The following is an 18,810-nucleotide window of genomic DNA, read 5'->3' as shown; positions in this document are numbered from 1 at the left end:
GGAGCCTGTTCCTTGGGGCCGGCAGCCGTGGGGTTTTGTTTGGTGCAGGGCAGGAGTTCAGAGCATGGCTCGGGGGGGGGTGGGGGGGAGGTCACTTATCAACGTGACGCTCTGCGAAGGAGCTGAGGAGAAACAGCTGGGCTTCCCCCGGGGACACCAGTGCCCACACGGGTCTGAGCAATGCCAGGACCAGGGCAGGGGCCTCCCAAGCAGAACAGCGCCGCCTCAGCCAGGTTCTGGGGCTCCTCCCCGCTGGGGATCTCAAAGCACATTAGGAACGGTGAGTTAAACTTCACAGTTCAGTCCCCCGCATGGCGGTGACATACACAGACCAATCGGCGTCGTTCTGCTGACTGCCACGGAGATTTGCCAGTTAACACCAGCTAAGGATCTGGGCTAGATGTTGGGACTGGTGGGGAAACTGAGGCACCAAACGGTTTAGTGGCTTGCCAAGGGACTCGCAGTGGGTTGGCAACAGGCCCTCCTGGATCCCAGCCCTGTGCATTAGCCACAAGCTCGCCCTGCCTCCCGGGGGCCAGGGATGAAACCGGCAAAGGAAAACGTGGGCCGGGCATCAGACTGAGTTCTGCCAGGGCCCCTCTCTCCAGGAGTAGGGCTGGAATCGCCGAAGTGCACGGCCCTCAACCAAGACTCGGGGCAATTTACATTCCCTCCTCCCATCTCCCAGTCCGCCCCGCCGCAAGGGCCAGCGCCGTGAGCCTTATCTGCGGAGTGGGGAAACTGAGGCACAGAGCGGCCAGGTGCCTTGCCCAGGATCACACAACCGGGCAGGGGCAGAGACGCCAGCAGGCCCGAGGAGTCCGGCTGCCACCACCAGCCCATCTCCTCTGCCCTTCGCCACTGTGCAGCTGCTTCCCATCCGCTCTGCCCCCTGCCCGGGCTCCCCAGCCGCCCGGGGCCTTTCTCCTCCTATACCTGCTTCCCGGCTGCCTCGTGCTTCTGTTTCCCCACCCCCCGCAAATGTGCACGGCCCCCCTGCAAACGGGCCAGTGGCCTCTGACCGTGGAGTCACTTCGCCCTCCAGGCTATTTCCCAGCGAAGGCTCAGGGCAGCGCCAGGCGGCCAGGCTCCGTCCCCTGGGGAGAGAAGGGGCCAGGAGACGGGTGGAGGCAGCTGGTGACACCGAGGCATCCGAGGCGCCCCACGAGTGTGGCCCCATGGGCGTGCTTGGCCCAAGGCCCATGTGCCGCGGCGCTGCCCGGGGAGCTGCCCCTCCCGCCCGGCGCTCACCATGGCTTTCGTTCTTGATGGGGAAGCAGAGGATGTTGCGGGTCCGGAAGCCGGTGCTGTCGTCCACCCCCCGGTAGAAGAGCGGGTGGGAATAGGCGTCCTTGATGTTGAGGATCTTCCCCGTCGTCGCCACGTGCCCCGCGATGCCCTGGTCCGCTGGGATGCGGATTTCGTAGCTCTGAGGGGGAGATGGGGGCAGAGACGTTGGCCCCCGCCCGCTCCAGCCCGCCCCAGGCCCAGGCACCCTTCCCATTCCCCGTCCTCCCGGGCTCAGGGACCCGTCTCCCCTGCCGATCTCCATCTCGGTCCTCCCCACCCTCCACCCCCCCATTCCCAGCCGAGTCACCATCTCCCAGCCTTCACAGAGCCTGGAGGCCACACATCCCTTGGCTGGAGGCCACCCCCTCGGCTGCACCTCTTCCCCGGGGGCTCCACGGCCCCTGCTCCGTCCTGCCGGGCTGCCGGCGCTCCAGTGCCCGCTGCTGAAGAGCCCCAGGCCCTCCTCCCGGCTGAACTCACCTCATCATCCACCACGCCCCCGTCAAACACCTTGGCCACCAGCTCGTGGCTGAAACTGTCCAGCAGGAAAACCGAGCAGCTGCAAGACACAACCAGCCCCGCTCAGCCAGATCTCAACAGCAACCGGGCACCCTGGGCTCTCCGGCACCGGCCAGCCCTGGGGCAAAGCACTGAAGGCGCTGGAAAGACGTCCCTTGACTCCACTTGGCTTAGGACCAGGCCCCGTGCCTCCTGTTAGCACATCTCCCCTTTGGATTCGTTGACCCAATACCCCGCCAGGAGACTAGGGGCTTCTGTGCCCTGGCCGGACCTTCCCTTGAGACTTAACAACCACGATCCTGGCCTCTGGGGTCACAGGAGATCCCGTGGCACTGGGTGTTAGCCCTGCAGTTCTGGCTAAATTCCAGCTGGGTAATGGCATTTGGCTTTCCTCAGTTTCCCCTCCTCTTCCTTCTGGGCAAGGTATTCTTCACTTGCTGTCCTGAACTACGCAGTGCTGTGGGGCACTGAGAAGCAGCTGCCACATTCTGCCCCAGAGGTGGCTGCATTTCAGTGGTGGCTACCTTTCTGTGGTGGACAGAGATGCCTTTGCATAGATGTGAAACACTTGGGGGCCAAATTGGATTAAATTAGCTGGTTTGCTAAGGGCTGCGTCATGTGGGTGGCCTATTCTTCTACCCTGGTCCCTCCCTGTGGCTTTTCTCATGGATAGGGGGGTGATCCTGCCCTTTGCACTAAAAACGAACAGGGACATTACAAAATAAAAACTTCACTTTCCTGTTACATTTTCAAATGCGAACACCTGAGAAGGTGACAATTAATATCGGAAATGTGTAACCTTAACTGTGCCCTCTGGGCTAAATAACCTTAACTCTGCCCCAGGGCCATGTAACGTTAACTCCAGCTCCCAGGACACATGCCCCTAACTCCACCCCCCGGGACACATACCTTTAACGTTGTGTATCTCCACACAATCATGTTCTATTTCTCAGCTATTATATTGTGCCGGATGAGTCTCTCTCTGGGTCACAAAGACTCGAGAGCGCAGGGTCAGGCCCCGTGTATGCAACTTCTTGGGGGTGGGGGCCTTGTGTGGGAACCTCCATGAGGCTGTACCTGGTGGGCGAGCCTGGCACTCTCCAGGGCCAGGGACAGCAAGCCTCACACCCTTTAAGGGCTGCTTCTCTTCCTCCCAAGGCCACAGGGTAACAGGGCAGGAGCATGACCCTCCGCTCATACCATGCACTGAGCTGGAGGGAGCAGGCAGCCATGCAGCTGCGCTCTCAGGGCAAGCTTGAGCCCTGAGCCCCGACCCTGGGCAGGACCAAGAGAGATTGGCTTGGCTGGCACGGCCGGACCTGCCCCTGTTCACGCCGGGGGAAGTGAGAGGAGAACCAGGCCCTGTCTCCATGTTCAGGAAGCCTCCAGGTTTGCTGCCCTGCTGGTGTGTGGCGTGGGTAGGGGGAGATTTTCACGGAGGAGCCGGCGAGGACCAGTTTTTCCCAGGGTCAGCTGTTCCTGGAGGACGTCCCCGTCGCAGCAGAGCCAGGAACGTGACCCCGGCATGCGTGCACACGTGGGCCTGCTTTGGGAGCCGGGGGCACCCGAGGGGCAGAGCAGCCGCTCACTCACATTTCAGCATTGCTGAGGTTCCGGGCTTCCGTGATGATCTCCTGGAGCAGCACGGACACGTCGTCTGCAGGGGAGAAGCAGATGGTTTGGCAGCTCAGGCTGGGCCCAGGCTGCTCAGGCCAGGCAAGGCAGCTCCGGGGACACACAGCCCCTCATGTCAGCGCAGGGCAAGAAGCATCCCCAAGGGATGGTTCCCTGACACCCCCAAAGCTGGTGCTATGGGGCTAGGCCGAGGTCCTGGCCATTGGCCCCAGTCCCAGGTCCATCGCTAGGACGCCAGGCTCTGGCCTGGTAGTGTGAGCATGCCAGGGTTCTAGCCCCAGCTCCGATGCCAGCACTGACCACCGCAAGTCACTTCCCCGCCCTGTGCCTCAGTTTCCCCATCGGCCCAAGGGGACCGCGCCACTTGCCCACTCCTCGGGCACGATACACGGAGGATGAAGGCGGTGCTGTATAGAGGGTGGCAGGGCCCGATTCTGTTTGTGGTGACACAGGGGTAAATCTGGGGGGATGTCACGGGGGGGCCCCCTGGGGGGTCACTGACAACAGGAGCTCACCAACAGCAAGGTCGACTGAAGCCCAGTGAAGATGTCTGGGAGCTTGCAGCCCACTGGGGGCCGCCGGGCGAGAGTCGCAGAAAGCCAGGAGGGGAAGCCAGGTGACTAGCCGCCTGACTAGCCGGAGGAAGGCTGGCCTAATGGGTAAGACTTTAGCCTCCAAGCCGGGAGATATGAGTTCACGTCTCTGCTCCACCACAGACTCTCCCCGTCACTTTGGGCAAGTTGATTCCTTGCTCCCTGCCTCAGTTTCCCCTCTCTAAAATGGGATAACGGTCCTGCCCATTCAGACGGTAACGTCTCCCATCTGCATGGGGGTCCCTGGAGGTGGGTGGGGAATGTAGACATTGCGGGATGATAACAGAATTGGGGTGGGAATCACAGGAGAAAAGGTTTCTCCCCTCTCCCCCCACATGATTCCCAGGGCTTCCTGGTCCCAGAGGGAGATCCTTTCTGCTGACTCCAGAGGGCCAGGCCCAACTCAAGAAGAGGGGAGGCAGGGGCGGGCGGCTCCGGGCCCGGCAGTGCCATCGGAAGCAGGGCAGACCGACCCACGCCTCCCGCCTCCCCTGAGGTTTAGATCTGGGGGGGGCCCAGTTCAGCGTAAGACACGGAGACGGGGCAGAGTCTCTTCCCAGCTGGACACAGCGACCCCGGGCTGGGTGAGGCCCTGCTCACCACCGCCCAGGGGATTCTGTGGACTGGCTCAGCCCGCCTGGGCCGGGGCCCTGCCTTGTGCGTCCCCAGAGACAACAAACAACAGCCATAAAGCGTTAGAGCAGCGGGCTGTGAACAGGTGCCAAGGGGTTGTGACCACCCATTCGGCTAAATGGTGCGGGGGGGTCAGGCCTTCCTAGAGAGATGCTCCCCAGACACCCCTGCAGAGAGAGGCCACTACCCCACGTGGATAAATCCCAAGTCGCCCCCACACACCTCCCGCCAGCCCCAGGCCTTAAAAGCAACGGAAAAACACTCCACGCAATGGCTGCCGGGTGGCCCACATGAGAAATGAGTGTGTGGGTTCTCAGCCCCGTCTGCCTGGGGAGGTGCCCAGGTCACGAAGCCGCTCCCCCAGCGGGTGCGAAGGGCACTCACGGTGCCCGTCTGCACAGAAAGGCCCAGGAGACCAGGGGCATTAGTAAAATAGAGGTTTCCTTTTGGGTCCCAGCGGAGGGCGGCGCTGACGCCCTGTGGGGCGACGAAAGGGGAACTTGCAGGGCTGTGTCTCCGCGATGTGATGTTGTTGTGACATACTGGGGGGCGGAGGGGTGCACCGGTGATCTGTGTGTGCATGTACTGGTGATCTCTGTGTGTGTGCACGTGTGAAAGAGAGATATACTGCTCCCTAGTGCCTGCTCTGCAGAGAGGATAAGGGGCTACTGTTGCTACCAGCTAAAGCTGCTCTGGGAGCTGTAGTTTGGAGCGGAGAAGTCAGGGGTCGGGGCCCAGTGACCCCGACCTGTTTAATACATGCAGAGGGGCTGCCACAGATTTGCCCCGGGGCCCCTGTCCACTAGGAATGTGGCTTCCCAGAAGCCCCCCAGCCCAGAACCCCCAAACCTGGGCCAGGCCTAGAGGTGAAAGGATCCGCGCCCTATTTTCAGTGCCCAGCCTGGCCCGTCGGAGAGTCAGGCACCAACACACTAAATTGCCTGTGGGACCCAAAAAAGCCACCTACCCAAGTGCGTAAACAGGTTCTTCGCCACTTGCAGGAGCGCCTGTGGGGGGGGGGGGGAATGACACGGGTTATCTCAGAGTTCGTTATTGGCGTTAATTAGCCAAATCCGCTCCCCTCCCTCCCCCATCACCCCGGTGACCCGTCGCCATCCAAATCTCACCTCCGTCTTCCTGCCTGTGACCTACACAGTCTTCTCTAAAGCCCCACGTTTCCGCCTAATTAGACTTCATTATCTGCCACAAGCAACTGCCACCCAACAGCTCAGGGACGGATGGACAGGGACATACGTGGCAGCCGGAGAGAGAGCCCTGCCGAGTGAGAACTTACCTAGGAGGCTGCCTTCAGCTCAGCAGTGTTAGGTAGCGTGGCAGTGGAGACCAGGGCCCCGCTGCGCTAGGCGCTGTACGTACACATAGCGAGAGACGGTCCCTGCCCCAAACAGCTTACAGTCTGCACAAGGCCCAGCAGGTGAAGCTATTTCCCGGTGCAATGCCGAGGCTCTGCCCCACAGCACCACTGGAGGGCGCCCCCAGCACGCGACTGAAGGAGAGGATCACTACCGTTCGCACGGGTGGCGGGGGATTCTGGCAGACGGACGTGAGTGTGTGTGGTGAGGGTTTGGAGCAAGCCACATCTGACACTGTCAGGGAGTGGGACGAGTGCAAGAGCCGGCCTAGATGAGCGTGTGAAGGCGAGCGAGTCAGCGTGTGCAAGCATGTGATCTCTGCTGGGTGTCAGTGTATGAACACACGAGGGTATCCGCGTGTGCAAAGGAGTGCGTCACCACCTGCGTGCCAGTGTACGCCTGGGCGTGCCAGCAGAGGCTGTGCAGAGGTGTGCCGTTGCTTGCACTAGTGTGAGAGAAAGGGTGCGTGAGTGCGTGTGACCCTGTGCTTGCACGAGCGTGTCTGGGTACGTTCACTACCCCTGAGCAGCAGCCAATTCACGCGTCTGACGCTTTTCACCTGACTTTGGATAAAAAGTTGAAATTGAACATTTTTTTGCGAATCAAAAAACCAAACGTGTTTTGGCTTTGGTGGGTCCCAGCGGCTCCTTTCGCCGAGCTGGCGGGGAACGTGCCCTTCGGAGGTCGTCGTTTTCCTCCTTAATCTTTCCGCAGCCGAACGAGCTTCGATTTCAAAGCAAACAGCCAGAAAAGTGAAACGCTGGGCTTTGAAAACGTCACAACAAAACGCTTTGACGGTTTCCCAACTTTCAAACCTGTTTCCAGCCGGGAGATTCGCCAGCCCTGAGCCCGGTTCCGTGAAGGGTTTTAACCAATCGCAGCTTTTGATGAAAAAACATTTTGTCCCAAAGTTCCCGCCCGGCCGAGTGCTGGAGCAGGCTAGGACAAAACCTCCCCAAAAGAGGCCAGTGCTACACACACTTAAATCCTGCCTTTTCGTGCTGCTGAAATGTCACAGAACATGCCCCTGCATAATCTGATGTGCAGAATAAGCGCCCCCTCGCCCAACAAGCTGCGTGTGTTGTGTGCTGTGTGAGTGCAGTCAGATCTCCCGGCAGCAGTCCACATCCACGCCCCGTGTCGAGGGGAAGCATGGCCTAGTGGTTAAGGCCCTGGACTGGTTCTGAAAAGATCTGCGTTTAATTCCTGGCTCCCTAGGTGACCAGAGACCTGTCACTTTAGTGCCGTGCTTCCGTTTCCCGTCTGTAAAGTGGGGCTGATGATTGTGTCTTGTCTATTTATAGGAGATCTGGGGGCAGCGCCTGGCTCCACCATAGATTCATTGTCAGTCCTGGAGCAAGTCGCTTCATCCTCTGGGCCTCAGTTTCCCCACCTCTAAACAAGGGGCGAGACTTCCCCACTCATGGGGGAGGGGCGGGGGGGGGCGTGAACTTTAATCCATTCGCAGCAGCAAGGTGCTTGGATCCAGCCGAGGAAAGTGTCCAAATAACCGGGGTACACAGGGCTGGCCGTAGGTAACCCCGCATGGCCAGCCATGGGTAGCTCCCGATCATGGGGGCAGGGATTCCCCCCCAAAATGCGGGGGGCTGGACCTGCCTTCCTGGCATGCAGGGTTACATGGAGACTGGGAAACATCCTCCCAGCAGCGCCGTGCCCTGCTCCCCTGACCAGCGTCTGGAGACACGCTGACAACCCTTCCCTCCTTGCAGAAGGGCGCCAGGCTTTTCCAGTGGGGATCTGGCTGGGGGGGCAGCCAGCCCTCCTCGGCAGGGGGCTGCGGGCTGGCGTACAGCCTGTGGTGGGTACCCAGTTCAATCCCCTCTCAAATGCCCTTCGTGCCCCCACTCCATCTCCCAGTGCAGTGATGGCCGGGCACAGCCCCCCCCCCCCCCCCCCCACAACACTGCTGCGGCATGCCTGGTCTATGACACCCCTCCGGCCGCGCGTAACGACAGAGCCGCCTGCCCCCTTACCTGGCACTCACACTTCAGCTTCTGCTCCTTCTGGAAGGCCAGCGTGCTGGTCAGGACGGTGGAGGTGTAGCAGAAGCAGTGCTGGATCCTGTGCTCGTCGGCCTCCGTGTAGCTAGGGCGAGAACGGCCCGGTCAGAGGGAGTGACGGGAGCCCGACGCGCCAGGAACCCTGCTGATGTCACCTTTCCAGAGGTGATGCAACCCCCCCTGAAATGCAGCCACCTCTGGGGTGGGACATGGCAACGGTTGCCCAGTGCGCCACGCGTTCCTCTCCTCCCTCCCGGACTACTGCGACGCGCTGCTCTGAGACCGAGGTTCCCGGGCCCATGGCCGCACTGCCTGAGCCTGTAGGGCACGGCATAGGGGTCCGCCAAGAACTCGGCGCCTGCCTTGGGTGGGTAAAAGTGGGAAGCTCCCCGCCCAAGACAGACCCATAGTCTTTGCAGGAGGAAGAGGGGGGCAGCAAGTGGGCATCAAAATGGGGTCACTGCTGGGGGGCACCTGCCCAGCAATTCCCCCCAACCCCTCAAGAAATCCTGAACTGGTACCACTGCTTTAGACTGGTTCCCCTGTCTCCTACCCACAGTCCCCCGATCCCTCCGGCAGATCCCAGCTCCCCCCTGCAAGCGTTCCTCCTGCGGGGAGGGTCCGTCTGCCCTGGGAGGCATGACGGGGGGTGAATGAGGAGGCCAGGGGCTGAAGGTTGTGCGCGGCGAAGCGCACCGGCTGGGGATTACTGCACGCTTGCTCCTGGCCGAGCGCGAATCTCTGAGATCGCCGGAGAGCTCCAGGCCAGCGTTCGTACTGGACAAGGGTGGGATGGAGGAGTTTGTTTGGGGGAAGTTCCTAACCCCGTTTGTTATGGCAGCCCCTTGGCGCTAGGTGCTGTACACAGAGTGAGCAGCGGATGGTCCCTGCCCTGAAGAGCCGATGATCTCAAGACACCAGCAGAGTGAACGTTGGGATAGCAGCAAATGGCACGTTAGCGCCGTGGGGTTTTTTGGGGAGGGGGATTGTTGGGGGAGGAGCAGCTAAATGGAAAGAGAAAGAGGGGAGGGGGACGGGGCAGGGGAGGAGACACCGTGCGGGGCGACGCGGAGGGGAAGGGTCTGCGGGGGAAGAGGAGGGCTGGAGCCAACGGATAAAGTCCAGGCCAAACGGCAGCAAGCTCTCTGAATGGCCGGAGGTCCCTGCCTTGCTCTCCCCGCCTGGAGTCTCTGGCAGAGCGCGGCAGCTTTCCCCAAGGCCACACGAAGAGGAAGCCCCTGGGCCTAGTGCCCCAGAGTGCATGCGGGTCTCCCCGGCGTGGTTTGGGGTCCAGAGGAGTGTAGGCGGAGGGGTGGCCAAGGTTGGGCCCCATTTCACCCCATCTCCCCTCCGTACAGCACTCCCTGGAGTGGATGCCCACCCCCCATAGCGATCCTGCATTAGAACGGGGGTGACGGGTGGCCCCCCAGGACACCTTCCGGCAGCCCAACGAGTTCACCGCAGAGAAAACCGCCGCTGCTGCGGTCTAACAGGGGGAAAAAACTCCAAGGCCCAGCATGCAAAGCGCCAGCTTGGCCTTCTGCTGGGCTCCAGACAGCCACGCTGCATGCTGGGACTTGGAGTCCGCGGGAGCCGCACCTCCACGTGGGCAGCCAGGGTGCCCTGCCAGAATCCCAGGCCTGAGGGGGCCTGAAACGCCAGCGGGTCCCCACATCCCCAGCTAGGAGCCCAGCAGGCGATCTCCTGCTAGCCCAAAGGCCATCAGGCCCCCAGCACCGGCGGGGAGACTGGAAGGGAGGGTGCAGCAGTGATGCCTAGTGGTTAGCGCAAGGGGACCAGAGCGGGCGCCTGCAAGGCGCACAGCACCTCCTGCAAGGTGCATGGGGCCACGGCTCTGCTTTGGGCCCTGGACCTCCCCATAACCAGTGCCCTGTCAGCACATCTCTGCCCTAAGGCCACGCGATGGGGCCCGGGGCCCAGCCGTAGGAAGCGGAGCTGTCGCCAGCGCGCGGCTAGCGGCAAGGGAGCAGCCTCCCACTCACCTCTCTCCTCCCCGCTTGTTGAAAGCGCAGGCTAAGGCCACCACCTGGGCGGTGGCCCGGCTGATGACCGGCACGCACAGCATGGAGGTCACCTCGAAGCCCAGCATGTGGTGAAGCTGCTGGTGTTCCTCCTGGGGAGAGAAGATACAGACCGGGGGGAGGGTCAGACCGGGGCACAGCTGGTCACCGGGCACGGAGCAATAGACTGATAGATCTCAGGGACAGACGGGATGACTGCGCTCACCCAGTCTGACCGTCTGTGCCGCATGGGCCAGAGAACTGCCCCCTCCCCCAGTAATTCCTAGCACAGCTCATTTAGAAAAACAGCCCGTCTTGATTTTAAAATAGCTGGTGATGGAGAATCCGCCATGCTCCTTGGTAAATTGCTCCAATGGTCAATTACATTCACCGTTCAAAAAGTACCCGTAGTGCCAGTCGGGATTTGCCTGGCTTCAACTTCCAGCCACTAGATCGTTTTAGACTTTTCTCTGCTAGACTAGAGCCCGTTATTAAATACTCGTTCCCCACGTAGGTGCTAACAGACTGATCGAGTCACCCCTTCACCTTCTCTGTGTTAAGCTACATAAATCGAGCTCTTTACGTCTGGAAGTTTTCGGAGCCTTTCATCGTTCTCGTGGCTCTTCTCTGAATCTCTCCAGTTTATCAACATCCTGCTTGAACTGGGGCTACCAGAACCGGACCCAGGATTCCAGCCGCGGTCGCACCAGGGCCAAATACAGAGGTCAACTACCCTCTCTGCTCCTACTCAAGATTCCCCTGTTTCTGCATCCCCGAATCCCATTAGCCCTTTAGGCCACGTCCTGCTGGGAGCTCGTGTTCAGCTGATTATCCACCATGAACCCCGAATCTTTTTCAGAGTCCCTGCATCCCAGGACAGCGTCGCCCGGCCTGGAAGTGCAGCCTGCCGCCTTTGCTCCTAGACGTCTGCACAGAGGAAGGATGCAGGATCTAGGTACTGCGAGACACAGCAAAGGTAACATGCCAGCCACGCGTGGGACCGTGTCTCCCCCTTCCGGCTGGAACCACCCACCCGATTTGCACCAGGGAATGGGCAAAGGGGGTCGCGAGTCCCTGACGCCCGTTTGCCACCCCCCACGGGAGAACTGACGCCCGAACTGGGAAGCGGCGTGGCCTAGAGGATGGCCCTTCGTGGATGACCGTGCTAGACAAGAGCTAGGGATTAATGTTTTATTAATTCGTTCCACGTAGATGTCCGATCAGCCGCCCGTTGATAACAGCCAAGCGGTTGCAGCCTCTGAACACCATCTCTAGCCTCGCTCGGAGCTGCTGGGACACGGGGACCATCTGTTCCGTACACTGCTGCCACGGGGGCAGCTCGCCACGTAGATCTGTCACAAACAGCTTCTCAAGGAGACAGAGGGGCCGAGAGAGAGGCAGCCGGGCAGCAGCCTCTGCACAGCTTGGGAGGAAAAGCCTGGCCTGGGATGTTTATAGCGCTGAGCTCCTGTGCCCGCAATAATCCTTTAGGATTTACTGCTCTCAGTCAATCTAAACAGCTGGTTCACCCCTTTGCCGCTGCAGAGCCTCACAGCCCTTCCTGCGTATCCTTTCTGGAATAATTCCTGAGCTCCAGCGCTTTGCCAGCCGGGGCCGCTCGGGGCAGGAACCAAATGCTTATCTGTGCCTTGCCAGAGCCCCGCGGGACGCTGCGCTTGACTGGCACTGCTCACGAGGCCACGGGCATTTTTCTTTATATGCTGTAAAAAAACCCACACGCCGAGGCCTTCTGCATGAAACAGAGCAAACAATTGTCGGAACGGGGAGGGTAACGCAATATTGCAATGAGCTGGAGGGGACCGCCGCTGGGTGGAATCAGAACCGCGAGGCTGTGTGTCATAGGCCCTGTACTGCCCTTTAGAAATGCCCTGGTTTTTTTGCGACGGGGACGTTCTTTCGCTAGCGACTGGGCTGACAGCCACGCACTCCTTTCAGGCAGCCGCAGACAGCCTGTGAGGCAGGTTCCCAAGCAGCGACCTTATTCCCTCCACCATCCCAAAACTTATTTACGCTGATTTCACTCCCTTAAGACTTTCTAACCTCTCTGTCTGCCCAAACGGAGATGATGGATTGCTTGGGAGGCGCAGAAAAATAACTTCCCTGCCCCCCTGTGTCGGCTCCTGATCACAGCAGATGCCAGGGCAGGTTTGCAGCTGACCCTGGGGCAGGCGCTCAGCCGGCTCTGAGGTGAGTGCATGGCTGCGAGGCGGGTTATTATTATTCCTCAGCAGTGATGAAACCAAACAGCTGATTGTTTGCAACCTGGGCTTTAAAGCCAAGAGTTCTACCACGCTGCTGTGAGCCGGACAGGATCTGCACAGATTCCTCACAGGCCCATTGGAGCACAAGGCAGATAAGCAGTTGATAAGCGGGGAAATGATGAGCCACAGAGAGACTAAGTGACTCGCCCAAGGTCATCCAGGGCGTCTGGGGCGGAGCTGGTCTCCTGAGTTCCAGCCCAGTGCCATAACTGTAAGACCAGCTCTTTTGCTCAGCTGTGTTTCACAGCGCAGGCCTAGATCATGCACAAAGGTTCCACTAAGGGTCCATCAAACGTCCAGATTCCTAGGGGCTCAGATCTATCCCGCTCCTCCCCGAGCCACTCTGGGATTCTTCAGGGAGCTGTTCCCAGACCGGCCCTGCATTCGGATCTGGCCCCAGGCTGACCCGCAGCTCTGCCAATGCACCTCAAATCCAGTCTGCAGCCCCCTGCTGTTCAAGCCTGGGGATTTCCCCTCCCCCCCAGCTTTGCCGATGCAACTCAATCCCAGTCTCCCTCTCCGCACAGTTTTGCCGATGCAACTCAGTCCCAGGCTGCAGCCCTCCGCCGTTCCAGCCCTGGGCTCCCTGGCCACCCGGCTCTGTGCAGCACAAGAACGGGAGGAATAGGCTGAGACCTATCAAACTTGGCAGGTCAGCCCTAGGATGGCAACCCTGTCATTTGGAGATTAGAAAGCCATCGAGCGATCCTCTGAGCTGACCTCCTGCACGACACAGGCCAGCTCTCATGAATTCATCCCTGCTCCTAAGTACAAGAGCTGTGGCTGAACCAGAGCAGAGCTGTTAGAAAACCATCCAGTCCTGATTAAAAAATTGCCAGCGAAGGACAGTCCAGTACAGGACGAGTTGTTCCAATGGTTGTTTAGAATCAGAGAATCAGAGAGTTGGGAGGGACCTCAGGAGGTGTCAAGTCCATCCCCTGCTCAAAGCAGGACCAACCTCAGCTAAACCATCCCAGCCAGGGCTTTGTCAAGCCTCAGCTTAAAAACCTCTAAGGATGGAGATGCCACCACCTCCCTAGGTAACCCATTCCAGCGCTTCACCACCTCCTAGGGAAAAAGTGTTTCCTAATATGCAATCTAGTCCTCCCCCACTGCAACTTGAGACCGTTGCTCCTTGTTCTGTCACCTGCCACCACTGAGAACAGCCTAGCTCCATCCTCCCTGGAACCCCCCTTCAGGTAGTTAAAGGCTGCTACCAAATCCCCCCTCACTCTTCTCTTCTGCAGACTGAACATGCCCAGTTCCCTCAGCCTCTCCTCATAAGTCCTGTGCTCCAGCCCCCTCATCATTGCATCTGACGAAGTGGGTTCCAGCCTACGAAAGCTTACGCCTGCAGAAATTACATTTGTTAGTCTTTAAAGTGCTACAGGACTCGCGTTGTTTTTGCTGTATACAGACTAACACGGCTGCCCCTCTGGAACCAATCATTTCTGTTGCCCTCCGCTGGACTCTCTCCAATTGTCCACATCCTTCCTGTAGTGGGATTGTAGTGAGATTTGCCCTCACCGTAAAACATTTGAGCCTTATTTCCAGTCTGAATTTGTCTCGCTTCAACGTCCAGCCGCTGGATTGTGTTAGACTTTTCTCTGCGAGCCTGAAGAGCCAATTATCCTATTTCAGTTCCCCAGGGAGCTACTTATCAACCGTGCTCAAGTCACCCCGTCACCTTTGCTTTGATAAGCCAAGTAGGTGGAGCATCTCGAGTCTCTCTTTATCTGGCACGTTTGCCAATCTCTTAATTATTCTCACGGCTCTTATCAGAACCTGCCCCAATTTATCAACGTCCTTCTTGAATTGTGGACACCAGAACTGGACGCAGCGTTCCAGCAGCGGTCGCATCAGCGCAAAATACAGAGGTCAAATAACCTCTCTGCGAGATTCCCCTATTTATGCGTCCAAGGATCGCTTTAGCTCTTTGCAACTGCATCACATCGGGAGCTCGTGTTCAGCAGATTATCCACCATGGGATGGGTGTTTCTGAGTCCCTGCTTTTAGAGTCCCCCGCCCCAGACGCCCAGCCTGCCTTCCTTGTGCCTAGGTGTCTGACTTTACATTTGGTCGTATTGAAATGCATATTATTTGCTTGCACCCAGCATCCCAAGTGATCCTCTACGTCAGTGACCTATCCTCTTCAATATTCGCCCCCTCCCCAATCTCCGGGTCATCTGCAAATTGGGTCAATGATAATTTATATTTTCTTCTAGGTCACTGATAAAAATATTTAGGGCCAAGCATTGATTCCTGTGGGATCCCACCAGAGAGACGCCTGCTCACGGAAGACTCCCTGTCTACCGTATGGTCGAGAAGATGGGGCACAAAACTGAGACTCCCAGGATCTGTGCCCGGGTCTGCCCCTGAATCTCTGTGTCACCTTGGGAAAAATCACATCCCCGTTCCGTGCCTCAGTTTCCCCACCTGGAATACTGGTGTTAATTCTGTAACAACTCCGCGCTCCCCTAGCGCTGCACGGTTGTTGCTTTGGGGGCACACCACAGCCGCTTAGGACTTCTCAGGAGGGACACAGCTTAGAGTCCCCTGCTCCAAAAGCCAGGCCCCTACCACGTGAGCTAAAAGAGACTCTCCTTTAGATCTCAGCTGTATGGGGCCTATGATCAGTTCCGATTCCACCCAACAGAGAACAGTGCTGTGGACACCCATCAGCTGGTTCAATGCACCGCCAGTCTGAGCACTTCTGATGCAGCTGTGGGGTGCTTTCTGCAGACCTGGCCCTGGGCAATCGCCTGACACTTCCCGCCCGGTGGCGGGGTGTTGGGAGAACTGCTCTGATGGTATGGTTAGAACAACGCGTAAGGGTCGGTGACGATCTCACCGCAGCTGTGGTTCCGCCGACGGGGCCGCGGGCCCCTCGGACAGGAGAGGAACATGGGTGCCCCTCCCATCCAGCCACCTGTGAGCTGTCCAGGGCCTCGGATCATCCCCTCCTGGTAGCAGCACGTCCTTGAACGGCCCAGCAGCCACGGCCGGGAGCTGAGCGGCACGCCGCAAAGGGACCATCCTGTGGCTAAGGCCAGTCCAGGAAATTTCTGCCGCTGCTGCTGTTCTGGCGCTGCCCCTGCCCGCTTGGCCACACCGGGAGGCTCCAGCTCTGACCCCAGAGACTTCTCCCACCCTCCTCTGAGCCTCAGTCACAGAACAGCTGTCTGCGGGCACACGCTGTGCTACGGGCGTCCACCCCGCTGCGTTCCCTGGCCACCGGCTGTCAGGAAGTACCTCGGCATCACGATCCTGCGCCCATCACCCCGGTGTCGGAGCGCCCGTGCACCACCAGCTCCCGAGGGAGAAGCAGGCAGGCTATCGAGACTGGCCCTGCAGCTGAGAGAGGCGCTCCTACGCGCTCGGCCCTCTCCTTCAGCCAGCGCAATGTCAATGCCGGGATCCGTCGGCCTTTTGCATTCGCGCTGTGCCCGCCTTGGGAGCAGCCGAGAGCGGTCGCCTTAAAGACCGTGCACATCCTCCCCCTTGTCCGCCCCAGGCCCGTGTGCCCATGATCTCTCCCCACGGGGCCCGGCGGGGGACCCGAGCTACGTACCAGGCTGATGTCCTGTAGGGTGATGGATTTTTTCTCCTCCACCATCTTCCCCAGGCGCCCGAACGTCAGCTGCAGGGAAAGAGAAGAGAGTCAGGCGGGTTGGGCTCGGGGGCGGAGGAAGGGAAAGCTTGGCTGGTGGGTGAAGCGGCAGGAGCCCGGGCACAGCTGCCAGGGGCTCTTTCAGGAGCAGCGGTACGGCCAGCTGCCCCCGCCCGGCGCCCTGGAGCGCGCTGGTGCTAGAGGAGAGGCAGGACTTGGGGCCAGGTGCTCTCAAGGGGAGGCAGCTGGACGCAGATGGGCGGGTGATTCTCCCCAGCTCCCAGGATAACAGAGACTTGGCGGCCTGGGGCCTCCCTAAATCCCGGCCTGGAGGGACCGGCTGAGTCCCCACTCCCCACAATCCTGACCTGGAGGGGGAGGGCACAATATATGGGCTCAGGGGGACAGCTCAGTCTCCAAGCCCTTCCGGAGCTTGTCCTCTGCGCTGAGCTCTGCAGACCACTGCAGAAATATGGCAGGGGGGACGCCTGCCCACTAGGCAGTGGGCTGAGATGCAGCAAACCCAGCCCGCTGGGACGCTGTCAAACCAGTGACTGGCAGCTCCGGGGATGTTACCAGTCCCCGGGCCATGCAATCCCTTTAGCAACGGTCCGTGCGCCCATCAGCGCCTACACTTGCAAGACGGCTGCAAAGGCCTTTTACATGCCCCCCCGAGTGGGCTTCCCGCACATGGGGCGTTAGATCCATTGCAGCGAGCAAAGGTTCCCCGGGGACGAATCTGGCCCCCTCTGGGTTAACGATCGGGGGGAGCTGCTGATGGCCAATGCTGGGGCCCCCCTTGCTGCTGCTGTGCTGGGAGCTGCTCGCTGGCATTTGTTTCCCCGTCGGTAATGGGCGTATCCTGGGGAGCAATCCGGCTCAGTGGGTGGGTGCGTCACCGCCAGCCCCGTAACCCCAGGTGCCTTAAAATGTTCTGCTGCCGGAGCTCCCTGTCTGGACGCTCCCCACCCGTCGACTGGCCTGCACCAGAGGTGACAACCTCGGTCTGGGCTGGACTGCACCCCGAAACGTGACCCCCGGCGGCGTGGGGAAGCACAGCTCGGCCTCAGCGCGCTTCTGAATCTTTGAGTCAGAGCAGATTCGGGAGAAGGCGTGAACATTGTCAGCGGAGACTGGAGAGTTACGTTGGTAGGATGGCTCTCGCCCCCACAGCCCAGGGGAGATCAAAGACTTGGTCCAGGGACCGGCTCTTGCTGGCGCTCAGAGAGATCCACCTGCCCACCAGCCGTGGTATAATCATGCGTTCTGGCAGCCTACCGAAGTCGCCGACCCCAAACAGGTAAATGGCAGGAAAGATGAGGAGGAGATTTGGGGCATAAATCAAGACAGCCGGGGCTGAGAGCTCTCCGCCCCCAGCGTGAGTCTGAAAGGCCACTTGACCTTCCGCAGACACCGCCGCGTGCTCGGATGATTGCGTTATTACCTAGCTGATGGAGCTACCTGCTCGCATTGATTGGGCTCCCTGGCGGGCGAGCTGTCGATTGATCAGGTCCCAGGGGAAGGGGGAGCTGCTTAAATACTCACAAAGGGCCTGTTCCATGGGCAAGTCTCGCGCGGAACTGAGGTCAGGTCCAGCAGACCCAGCGGTCTATGGCAGGGGTTCTCAACCTTTCTGGAATCACACCCTTTTCTCCCCCCATAGAATCAGAGAAGACGGGGGTTGGAAGGGACCTCAGGAGGTGTCTAGTCCAACCCCTGCTCCAAGCAGGACCAACCCCGACTAAATCATCCCAGCCAGGGCTTTGTCAAGCCGGGCCTTAAAAACCGCGAAGGATGGAGATTCCACCACCTCCCTAGCTAACCCTTACCTTGACGCCCCTCCCACCCTACAAAATGGATCTTTCCAACGTAATCTAGATGGAACTGGGGCTGTTCGTACATTGATTCCAGGGGAGGGGAATTTGACTTAAAATAAATCAGTCTTTTCATCCTGCCGCAGAGCCGTGCATAGGCCGGGGGAACCTTTTACGAGCACAGACCTTAATAGCCACAACGTTTTCGGGGCTGCATTGCTCAGTTTCGTCATCGAAGAGGACTAGTGGGTGAGGCGCCCCAGGTCACAAGGTGACTCGGTGCGACTCGGAGGGGCGGCTGGCCCGAATTTGAGTGGCAGGGCGATCCGGGTGACCAGACAGCAAGTGTGAAAAATCGGGATGGGGGGTGGAGGGCAACAGGCGCCTGTATAAGACAGAGCCCCGAATATCGGGACTGTCCCTATAAAAATCAGGACATCTGGTCACCCTAAGTGTGACCCCGCGCGTGCTGACTCCAATTCGGCTGGGCTGCGCCTCTGTCAGATGGAGAGGTGACTGGGCCAGACCTCAGCTGCCAGGTGGCATCGTTGTGACCCAGGAGTGAGGAGGAAGGCTCGCCACATCCCCCGAGAAAATTCGATGTGCTTCCCGCCAGTGGCAAAGCGCCGGCCTAGGTGCATGACTCGCCTGGTGAACATTTGAAGTCAAAGGGCCTTACGCTCTTGCATGGTCGCCCCTTTTGAGAACGGCCCGGCGGAGCCTCCGTCTCTTGGGTGCTTTTGAAAACGTTAGCCGGAGTCTGCACGCCACCAGCATCCGCGCCGACTCGCACCCAGAGTCCTGGCCCGGCACACACTGGGCTCCCCGGGAAACGGGGGGTGGGTTTTTGGGGGATGGTCTCCTTTTTAGCTGTCCCACAGCTGAGCCCCAGGGACCACCCCTTCCTCTTGGAGAACGTGGAGGGGATATTCCCAGGACAGGATTCTGCCCAGGGGCTGGATGTCTAGCATGGTGCCGCGGCTGGAGGGGTTGTCTTCAGGGCTAGAATCTCGGCGGGC

At 59.6% G+C, this 18,810-nt stretch overlaps 1 protein-coding gene across 1 annotated transcript in view; it reads right to left on the bottom strand.

Moving 5' to 3' along the window:
- The window catches only part of PDE2A (phosphodiesterase 2A), a 207,778-nt gene that overhangs the window by 16,053 nt on the left and 172,915 nt on the right, over nt 1–18,810 (bottom strand). Inside the window, exons 11-17 of the mRNA XM_067539088.1 lie at nt 15,939–16,007; nt 10,068–10,198; nt 8,038–8,149; nt 5,638–5,677; nt 3,403–3,466; nt 1,771–1,849; nt 1,252–1,429 (exon numbers count right to left, since the gene is read on the bottom strand). Of these exons, the coding sequence (XP_067395189.1) occupies nt 1,252–1,429; nt 1,771–1,849; nt 3,403–3,466; nt 5,638–5,677; nt 8,038–8,149; nt 10,068–10,198; nt 15,939–16,007 (673 nt within the window). The remainder of the gene's footprint in view (nt 1–1,251; nt 1,430–1,770; nt 1,850–3,402; nt 3,467–5,637; nt 5,678–8,037; nt 8,150–10,067; nt 10,199–15,938; nt 16,008–18,810) is intronic.

Source organism: Emydura macquarii, unplaced genomic scaffold (assembly GCF_026122565.2).
Source record: "Emydura macquarii macquarii isolate MOO-44397 ecotype Brisbane River unplaced genomic scaffold, CSIRO-AGI_Emac_v2 contig_509, whole genome shotgun sequence".
NCBI lineage: Eukaryota > Metazoa > Chordata > Testudines > Chelidae > Emydura > Emydura macquarii.
The sequence above is the reverse complement of the archived record's forward strand: the minus strand, read 5'-3'. Positions and strand labels throughout refer to the sequence as shown.